This window comes from Cariama cristata, unplaced genomic scaffold (genome assembly GCF_000690535.1).
Source record: "Cariama cristata isolate BGI_N322 unplaced genomic scaffold, ASM69053v1 scaffold8663, whole genome shotgun sequence".
NCBI classification, from domain to species: Eukaryota; Metazoa; Chordata; class Aves; order Cariamiformes; family Cariamidae; genus Cariama; species Cariama cristata.
The window spans coordinates 31,845-42,579 of NW_009608905.1; the positions used below are offsets into that span (position 1 = coordinate 31,845).

A 10,735-nucleotide genomic window follows, 5' to 3' on the forward strand; every position below is an offset into this window, starting at 1 on the left:
AATGAAAGGTGAGAAGCAACTGTTTGGTTTAGTGACTTTGCATTCTGGCAAAGGCACAATAAAGAAACCAAACAGATTCCCTTGACCTTTCAGTCTCTATACCTATTTCTTAGATCTTTACTTTATCCTTTTTATTTCTAATATAGAAAGATACTGTATTTATTGTTACAAGTGAATATAGGTCAAAGTGTACAGGGGATCAAGAAATGTTATTCTTGTATAACCTGTGCACTTTGACTTCTACCACCTTAAATTACTAACCCTGTATAAAATACTGCTGTAAATGGCAGCTCATGGAATAAAGTTGTAGAATGATTTATTTCAATCGTGTATCTGAGCTTCCATTGAACAGTGGTGTTTTAGTCTTTCAACAAGTCCTATTTGCTGTAGGTGCTGGGATTAATTAATTTGATTTTGTATTGCTCTCAAGGCTAGAGCTAATGGTCTGCAGTCCTGTGTGATTATCATACGTATTCTTCGTGACCTCTGTCAGCGGGTTCCAACTTGGTCTGATTTTCCAAGCTGGGTGAGTAATGTTCTTTTGAATGAGTCTTGCTAATACATATGATACTGCAAGTGAAGCATAGGGAAGTGTTACTACATTTTTTAAATGTAGACTTTTTCAAGAAGTAACGTAGGTTTTGTTTGGGTTTTGGGGCGGGTTTTTTCCCTAACAAATAATCCAGATTCCCTCTAAAAATTTAGTTTTCTGAGGTTTTGTCATTTGAAGATGGAATTTTTTTTATTTTCAGAAGGAATTTTCTTGTTCTTTTGTATTCTTCGTGGGTAGCATTCTATTCTAGATACTAGCATTTTTTCCTTTCCTCTGTATAAAAGAGTCTAATTTTTTCTAACCACCTACTCTGAATTGCTTGGAGTTTACTGAAACTTATGTAAAGTAATGACAGCTTGGCCCAGACAGTTCTGTGATAACAGAAAGGCTACTTGAAAGAATAAATCACAGTTATTCCTGTGATAATTAATGTGTCCCTTCTGCAAGATGAAATACCACAGTGCTTCAGTACAGTCTGTAGGTGTGTCACCATTAGCATTTTATTTGGTGTCACTTAAATCTCTAGGTTGTACTGGGTTACTTCTTTTAATTTTTGCAGCTGAGTGTTCTCGGAACATTCCTTTTGCGTTGACTATCTTAAATTATGCTTTCCAGGAGTGCAGCTTGTGCTCCAAATATTACACAAAGATTGTGCTCCAATCTTTGGACTGGACAAAGTTAGTCTGAAACAGAATCTCTGAAACGTGTATCGTGTGAAAGTAAACTTAGCTCTGACTGTTTTGTTTCACAGACCAAATCCAGTTGCACTGTGCTGCTTCCAGTTTTGGCAGGAAGAGCACTAACATTGTCAAGACAGTTTGAGCAGTTGATGTTATGTCAATGAGAAATGTTTTACAACTGTACTAACCTTGCAGATAATTTTATTAAATTACTTCTGATAATATTTATTGCTTCTTGAAAAAATGTGGAGCAATTATTTCTGTCTTTTAAATATTTAAATTAAAAAAAATAGTGCCAGTTTCTGTGCTACATTTCATGAAAGATACACTGTACAAATATAGCTTAAAAGAAGCAAAGAAGTATGTAAGTGCCAACTTAATATCACTATGATACTGAGTTGCAAAACAATAAACCCTGGCACACTTAGAAAACCATCCTTAGAACTATTGCAATAGACAGCAGGCACATAGGTGAAGAACAAGGTCTGTTGTTTTTTATTTCTCACATTATCTGTTCTAAGGCACATACAGAAGGAAAGAGAGGTATGAAGCAGTGTGTCAGGCCTAGCTGTGTCTCAGTTCTGTCCAAGAGTGATTCCCGATTTGCTCCTGGTACCCGATCCACGGTCAGTGACATGGATCAACATTGAAGTCTGTGTAGTTAGCTGTTCTTTTGGCTGGGTGGTAGAGTCTTACCCATAAAAACAATGAAAATGGTGATTTAAAATATGTGTGATTTCTGCCAGTCAGATGGAGTTTCACAGATTGAATAAATTTTTCTGGATACAGAACTTTTCCTAACCTGTATGCTAGAAGCCTGTTACAAACCAAAGAGATGCCAGAGCTTTTCAAAAAGAACCTAACTAGTTGTAAAAATAGAAGATACTAGGAAGTCTAAATAAGGACATTAGTAGCACCCTCTTTATGTATCTAAAAATAAAAACTAAATTAGAAGAATTTTGTCAATTTCCTGCAAGTTAGAAAGAACTATTCAAGGTTGATTTTTTCAAACTTGAAATCCAGCCTTTTGGTGCACATTAACACCAGGGCATCATAATTGACATTTTCCTAGGATTAAGTTATAGACTTTAGTGTATTGTATGAGGATCCAATAGAGTTGAATAAATGCAAAAACATGATCCGCTTTTTTTTCTTTCCTGCTGTATTTTGCTTCATACTTGAAAACAACTGAAATACTGTTGCTAAATCCTGAGTGTTGCAGTGGGATTATGGAAATTCCATGCTCAAGAATTGAAATTTGTCAGTTAAATGGAGCTAAAATAGAAAGGAATAGGCATCCTTAATGAAGGATTGTAATTAACATTGCCTGTAGTTACTTGCATGCATCAGAAGAGGCATTTACTCCTGGAAAGTAAAAAGAAAAGGCAACATTTGAATGACTGTAAACTTGAAGGAGAGGACCAAAAAACCACACACACCCCCAAAAAAACCACCAAAAACCAAAGAGACACACATTGCTTGAGAATTAAACTTGCCAAAGAGGTAGTATTGAAACATGCAGCTAATACTGAAAAAAAAAAATAAGGAAAGCTGTTCTTTACTTTTGCAAATATCTTTTATAGGTTTTTCTGGAAAAAATAGTGTCTAATAAAAGTAAACAGTGGAAATATTCACAGAAAAAACAGTATTTAAAATACAGCTAAGAATTTAAACCATTTTAATTAATAGCAAATAATGTGTAAATTTTAGAAAAACTGTTTATCATCAAGGCTTTTTTACACTTGTTTAACATCTGAGTTAGTGTTAGCCTATATCCAGGAGAAAACTTGCTGTGAACTTCAGCTTTGCTAAACTGAAGAACTTAAACATTAAAAGATCATTAAATTTTTGATGCTTTAAGTTTCTGTACTCTTGTGGAAAAAAATATTTTTCTATAGCATCCTGTTAATTTCATTAGATATACTATGTCCTGTTTATTCATGTGGCTGACAGATTCAGGTGACCGACCCACTGTGTTTCATACTCTCTCAAAAAATGGCTGCTCTCAAAAGTTGTCTGCCTGCATATGTAGGCTGCTACTGTATAAATCTCTACAAAACTTTTGAACAACTTGTGATGGGAAGAAGCATTTCAGTATCAGTACTGAATGATAATCTTTTACCAGCTTTCTTTTTATTCATTTTTATAAAATATCTGATTTTTTTTTTTCCATTTTAACTGAAAGTGTCCTCTGATGTGTAATGTTCTTTCAGAAGTCCAGATGCAAAAGTTCTGTATTGAACAACAGTAGCAGCTTTTTTCTGGTTTAATCCATCTTCTAAATTGGCTGGATTTTCTTATTGTTGGTCTAGGCTATGGAGTTGCTTGTGGAAAAAGCAATTAGCAGCGCTACTGGACCACAGAGTCCCGGGGATGCACTGAGAAGAGTTTTTGAGTGTATATCTTCAGGAATCATCCTTAAAGGCAAGTTGCGTTTGATCAGTGTCTGTATACTTAGGCTTAACTAATGTAAAATCTGTAATCTTGGTTGAAATAAGGTAGAGATGTGCTACTAATTAGCCTAACCGTTGTAGGTGGTCCTGGTCTTCTGGACCCTTGTGAAAAAGATCCTTTTGATACACTTGCTGTAATGACAGATCAGCAACGAGAGGATATTACTTCGAGTGCACAGGTAAGGAAACGTATGTGTGAAGTACTAACTAAATTTGATGGCTGTTTTGGGGGGTTGTTTTTATTTTTTTTTGTGTATTATTTTTTTAAAATGGAGCTATATGGTGGACATGAATTTTCCTTTCTTAGAATACAGTCCAGTCTTGTCAGTCTTAAGCTAGGCAATGAACATGTCACAACAGAGGATGTATAATAGTGTTCATTTTTGTGCTAAAATTGACTTACTTTCCTGAAGAGTTTGAGGCACTCCCATCTATATATATATATCTGTAAAGACGCTCACTCTACAGCAGTATGTTATTAGATTTAAAATTACATTAGCATTTAGTATTTTATAAATAAATCTACGTAAGTTTAATTTTTAATATTTTTTGTATCCACTGACAGTATTGACCATTCATGCTTGCTTAAGAGGTTACTTGCCTCTGCCTCTTCGTTTGATCCTTTTGCTGAAGGTTACTAAATGTGTAATGTGACATGTGACAAGCCTTGGCTGCTTCAGTGCAAGTCCAGCAGCTATCACACATGTACATTAGTTTTAAGCTAAGATGATTTACTTTGTACAGAAGCAGCAAATATGACACACATTTTATTGTTGGGAGGCACACATTGACTTTGTTGGGGGAAGGAGGAGGGGATAATGACAGATAAGGATAATATACACCACTAATGTTCTTCATTAATTTTTTGACAAAGTACTCAAAATTGATATTTGTTTCTAACAGAAATATCTTCTTTCAACCCTTTTTCTAGTTTGCACTGAGACTCCTTGCATTCCGTCAAATACACAAAGTTTTAGGAATGGATCCATTACCACAGATGAATCAACGCTTCAACATCCATAATAATCGTAAAAGGAGAAGGGACAGTGATGGTGTTGATGGATTTGAAGCAGAGGGAAAAAAAGACAAAAAAGATTATGATAACTTTTAAAAATGTTTGTCATCAGTGCTCAGATCGAAGGTGATAAGTCCATTTGTTGCCTTGCTTTTACTTCATTCATAATAATGTCTGTTTAAAGCATCCAAAACCAACTCTGGAATTAGATTTGGAAGAGAAGAGCCTAGCTCTTCTGTGAGATTCTGAATATTTTAATGGATGTACTGTACCAGACAAATTATGGATGGAAAGACTGCAAATGGAAACTCTGTTGTCATGGGAAAAAAATAGTTTTCCCTTATTGAATTTTCTTTAAATGTGTTGCTAACTTTAGTTAACTTTTCTTCCTTTTTTTTGTCTTTTTTATTAACAAGTGCGTTGTCCTCTTATTGTGACTCTATTTAATGCAGCATTTGTGCTTCTGTTGCTATGTGTATTTTGACTTTTTATTTAGAGGGTTTTTTGTTTGCCTTTGACACTAGCTGTATAAGTTACTTTGTGTTAGATAGTATAAACTGTTCCCCTCCCAATTAATATTTTACAGAACTTTTTTTTGTAAAGTGAGACTGCAGGATTATGTTTTTTTCTAAATGTGAAGGGGTTACAACACATAATTATCCTGCCATTTGAGTGCTCAGAATTACATGTTTTTGCCATTTGTCTCCTTAGTGTGATATAACAGTGTAATTAAGACAAATTTGTGTTAATCTAATCAAGTTTGCTGTTAGTTGTGCATTAGCAGTATAAAAGCTAATATATACAGTATGGTCTTGCAAGAGTTTTAAAGCAGCTGCATAATTGATCAAAGTTTTGCATGATGTTTTTGTTTTTAATAGAAGGGCTTTGAAAACTATAATTTTTGGTTAAATGCGTAGATCTTTGTATGATTGACTTTGTGGCATAGCAAGGCCAAAAAATAACTTTCTGAATTCCTTTTCTCAATATACAAGCAAAAGCAGGCATTTCCCATTTAGACAAAGTTAGTCATTCTTTTCAGTCAACTTTGTCAATATGATATTAATGCCTGTCAGCCCTTAAAATAAATGTTTGTCATATCAGTGCCTGTGAGGTTATTCCTTATAGCTATTCCTGTATAAACTTTCTGTGATTTTTTTCAATAATTCAGACTTTAAAAGTGAAGTATTACTGAAAAGTGAAGGTTATCAAAGAAAAAACCCAGAAAATTATTTGATGTGGCCATAGTGTATGCTTATGTTTCTTTCAAAAAGCTAAATATAGCAGTGGTGTAAGTAAAGTTACATCATACTGTTGATGTATGCTCCGGTACACAGGTGTGATTTGTTGTCACAGCACTACAGTGGAATACACAAATAAAACCTAAAATTTATTAAATGACTAAAATTCATTATACATTGGAAACTGAAGTTTCACTCATTCTGTAAAATGTGTATTATGCTTTGTTGCAAACCCATAAAACACAGATTAACATAGACTAACATTCCGATAACTACTTTATCAATGGCTGTAGGAGAGTAATGACACATTACAAAGATCATTTGTTATTTCTGGTACCATTTATTAAAAAAAACTTTTTTCCGTTTTGAGGTCGAATTTATCTTTGACCTTTTTAAAAATTAACTCGTGGAGTAGGGGGATATTTCTGTTGGCAACACCTACTGCTAACAGCATGAGCCTATGGAATAAAAATACAATATTTTAGAAGAATAGAGGGAGTCTAAAGACTTAAAGAAAAAATATAATGCAGTATTCTTCAACCATAGAGTGCAATTTTAAGGGAGTCATTATTAGTGGTTAGCAAATGCAAGGAAAGTTTTCGCATTGTAGGAAAGATTTCTTACTAATTTCAGCATCAGAAATATAGAAAGCAGAAATGCTTTAAAGTTACTTTAAAAAAATATTACACTAGATTCTGTTGTCCTGCCTTCATGCATAGCTCCAAGCATATGCTTGTTCTTAGTCTTTTTTAAAAGAATATCTTGCTGCCATGGTGTCTATTTAGCCATTACTATTTATTTTGAAAGCTACAGGTGCTATTCGTGTGGCTAGTTCAAGTCCATACCAAAGTTTCTTTCCTCATAAAGCAAACCTGTCTATTCAGGCATGTGACCCTAAAATTTAGGATTAAAAAGGTCAAAGATGTATTTTGGATTTCCTGTATTTTTGTTCTACTGGCTTTTAACTCTTAACCAGTTTCTGGATCTTTTGAAATATTGTATACTTAAAGTGATTCCACATTAAATATGAAGCTGTGACCATGATTTTTGCGCTGTATGGTGAAGAGTGAATTTGCAATTTCTTTCTGGTTTTCCTGCCCATTTTAATGGGCTGTCTTAGGTAACTTCTGACTCCTGTTAATCTCAGAAGAATGGAAAAACAAGATTTTTAAAAGTACAGAGCTAGCTTTGACTTTTTGGGCCCCTTATGACAAGAAAGACCTTGAGGTGCTGGAGTGAGTCCAGAGAAGGCCAACAAAGCTGGTGAAGGGTCTAGAGCACAAGTCTGATGGGGAGCGGCTGAGGGAGCTGGGGGTGTTTAGTCTGGAGAAAAGGAGGCTGAGGGGAGACCTGATCGCCCTTTACAGCTACCTGAAAGGAGGGTGTGGCGAGGCGGGGGTTGGTCTCTTCTCCCAAGTAATGAGCAACAGGACAAGAGGAAATGGCCTCAAGTTGCACCAGCGGAGGTTTAGATTGGATATTAGGAAGAATTTCTTCACCAAAAGGGTCGTCAAGCACTGGAACAGGCTGCCCAGGGAAGTGGTGGAGTCACCATCCCTGGAGGCATTTAAAAGATGTGTAGGTGTGGTGCTTAGGGACATGGTGTAGTGGTGGACTTGGCTGTGCTAGGTTAATGGTTGGACTCCATGATCTTAAAGGTCCTTTCCAACCTAAATGGTTCTATGATTCTCAATATACACTGTGCACATAGAAAGACAAAACCAAGTAGTCAGTTTATGAAAAAGTAATCATTTTAGTATCCTGGTTTTTGGTAATGCTAGCAGTTTACTAATAAGCAGTGTTTGCCTTTTTTATTCAGCAACGCTATGTGTTAAATCTCAAAATCCTAGACACCAGTCATCATACACACAAGAGAAATGTACACAGCAAGAATTTTCCCCTCAGTGCTCCCCTTAGAGGAACAGTTTGTGAAAATGTGAGCTGTTCTGTTTTGAAGTTTTTTCAAACTGTGACTTGTCTGCCTAGTTTGTAAGTCTGTCCTGTCTGTGAGCAGTGTGGTTTCACATGGATTCCTGTATAGAGGCATTGCCAGAAATTAAAAGTCTGTTGGACATAGTCCATCAATGTCTTACCCTTTTATGAAATTCTAGATGAACTGTTAATCTTATAGAGCTATTGAATGTGATGGATTCATTTGCTGCTTCTATTTTTAGACCTGTTTCACTACTCAAAAGTGATTTAATAGTACTTAAAATGGTTGTACCTGTCAAACTTCTGAGAGTTGGAATCAACTTTAAATATTCCTACAACAATTTGTATGCATATTTAACATTCTTGTTGCTGGTTGAGTATCTGCTGGTTAAGTAGTCATACAATGCCAAATTCATTTCTTTATTAAAGAATTAAGACTTGTTTGGAATACCCAAATGGATTTTAATGACATAGCATTAATAAGGGGTTGGGGGGGGGGAGTAGTAGGCACAATTTGCAATCTGGTTTTTTCCACTTACATTGTAGGTTCACAAAGTACAGTGATAGACTCAACAAAAACATCTGTTTGCCTTCTGTTTGTTGGGGTTTTTTTTCTCTGACAGCTGTAAACCGAAGAACTTTCTAACCAAGAGCTAGCAAATTAAATTTCTCTTGAGAGATTCTTCTATAAATCTTCTCAAGAGTTCTTCTTTCCTTCAGCATGGTATTTCACAGCCTTTTAAAAATGACAGATATCTGGTCTTTTGGGGAGGAAAAAAATCCCAAGAGTATCATCTACAGAGTTATCATAATGGTTTTGATTTACATTCAAATAAAAATCAGGCTTCATTCTGTAAATATCTGTTAATTTGTATTCTCCCATTTTGTTCCACTTTCACATTTGGACTACAAAAATGTGCATCTATATTCCTGGCAGTGAGAGAAGTTAGCTGTTGTTTATTGTACTGCTTTCTGGTTTTTTACAGTTTGCATTTTAAGAAATGCTGCCCTAATAATACTTGGCAAGTGTAAAGTTCCTAACAGGGTAAAGGTCATTCTCTTTCATGGGTACATGATTGGCAGCTGTTGCTGTGGATTTTTATGCTGGCACAGTGCACAATTTCCCATTTAACAAAGCCTCAACATATCTGTGTTAGCAAGGGTCATCATTAAGAGTTGTCATCTTCTTTAATACATGTGTTTTGTTAAACTATTTTGCAAAGCCATGGCCATTAATATTTATTCTGAAGCCAGTGGTTCGTTTATTGCAGGTAGTTTAAACCCTATCAGCTTTTGGAGGCTCAGCCTAGCTTAAATACTTTCACATATATCCTACATCAATCCAATTTCAGAAATCCACAGAAACGTATAATGACATCAAGAAACTTCTATGGATTTTTGAAGTTTCCTATACTTAAAATCTAAGATTGCAGATTGGAATAGCTGACAAAGAGAAAATAAATTGAGTTTTTGTACAGTAAAATGTTACTTTAACATTAAAAGGGAGACAAAAATCCTCTTGTTTCTACATGAGAATCACAAACCTTCCTCCTTATTTAAGCTTTTTTCTTCGTTTTTCTGCATGCTGCATCATGTTAATTGAATGTATATATGATTAGAAAGTTCTGTCCAGAGTATGTAAGACAGCTTTATGACAGACTTAACTTCTGGCATACATTTAAATTTGCCAGTAATTTGCTGGTTATACAAGTTAATGTTTTCTTACTAAGACGCTAAGCTGAGCTTCATTGCTAAGAATGCAAGTCAGAATAATATGGGAGAGATGAAGGTGCCAGAATACAGGGGTTTACATTTTACATGCTCCTAGGGTATCTGCTGCTCCAAAAGGGGATGGGTTTCTCAGAGGTCTGGGACCATAGTTGCCAGCCCCATATGGATACCTTAGTATGCCTTAGGATGTCTAGAATAGCATTGTTGAGGTAACTACTGTGTATTTACATGCATGAGAGAAAAGTGCAGGTACTTTCAAGAATTGGAGGCAGTGTGACCTAGAGTGTTGCATAATCATGAAGAAAGCATTGTGGTATCAGCAGGGGTGTGTGCTTGTCACAGTAAAGTGCCTATGAATCAAATGCCATCCCAATTTTGCCTGGTAACTTCAATAATTTTTAATAGTGTGTTTTGTAAGTGGAGAGGGAATAGAATAGAATACAATAGAATAGACTATTTCAGTTGGAAGGGACCTACACATCTAGTCCAACAGCCTGACAAATTCAGGGCTGACCAAGTTAAAGCATGTTATTAAGGGCATTGTCCAAATGTCTCTGAAACACTGACAGGCTTGGGGCATTGATCACTTCTCTAGGAAGCCTCTTCCAGTGTTTGACCACCCTCTCAGTAAAGAAATGCTGCCTAAAGTTCAGTCCGAGCCTCCCCTGGTGCAGCTTTGAACCATTCCCACTCATCCTGTCACTGGATCCCAGGGAGAAGAGATCAGCACCTCCCTCTCCACTTCCTTCCACTCCACTGCTCTCCCACTTCCTCTCCACTTGGCTTCATGAAAGGCAAATCGTGCCTGACAAATTTGGTGGCCGCCTATGACAAGGTTACAGCGTTGGTGGATAAGGGAAGAGCAAGTGACATCATTTACCTGGACTTGTACAAAGCATTTGACACTGCCCAACATGACATCCTTGTCTCTAAATTGGAGAGACACGGATTTGACAGATGGACCACTTGGTGGAAAAGGAATTAGCTGGATGGTCACACTCAAAGAGTTGTGGTCAGCGGCTCAATATCCAAGTGGAGACCAGTGACGAGTGGCGTTCCTCAGGGGTCGGATTTGGGGTTAGTGTTGGAACTGGTGCTGTTTACCATCTTTGTCGGCGACATGGACAGTGGGA

General features: G+C 36.2%; 1 protein-coding gene across 1 annotated transcript in view; it reads left to right on the plus strand.

Annotated features, from left to right (window-relative positions):
• Positions 1–4,974, plus strand: part of ZFR (zinc finger RNA binding protein) — a gene marked incomplete at its 5' end in the record, with an annotated part of 27,572 nt that extends 22,598 nt beyond the window's left edge. Inside the window, 4 exons of the mRNA XM_009697331.1 lie at positions 431–526; positions 3,546–3,657; positions 3,768–3,865; positions 4,618–4,974. Coding sequence (XP_009695633.1) covers positions 431–526; positions 3,546–3,657; positions 3,768–3,865; positions 4,618–4,797 — 486 coding nt within the window. The remainder of the gene's footprint in view (positions 1–430; positions 527–3,545; positions 3,658–3,767; positions 3,866–4,617) is intronic.
• Between the last annotated feature and the right edge of the window lie 5,761 nt (positions 4,975–10,735).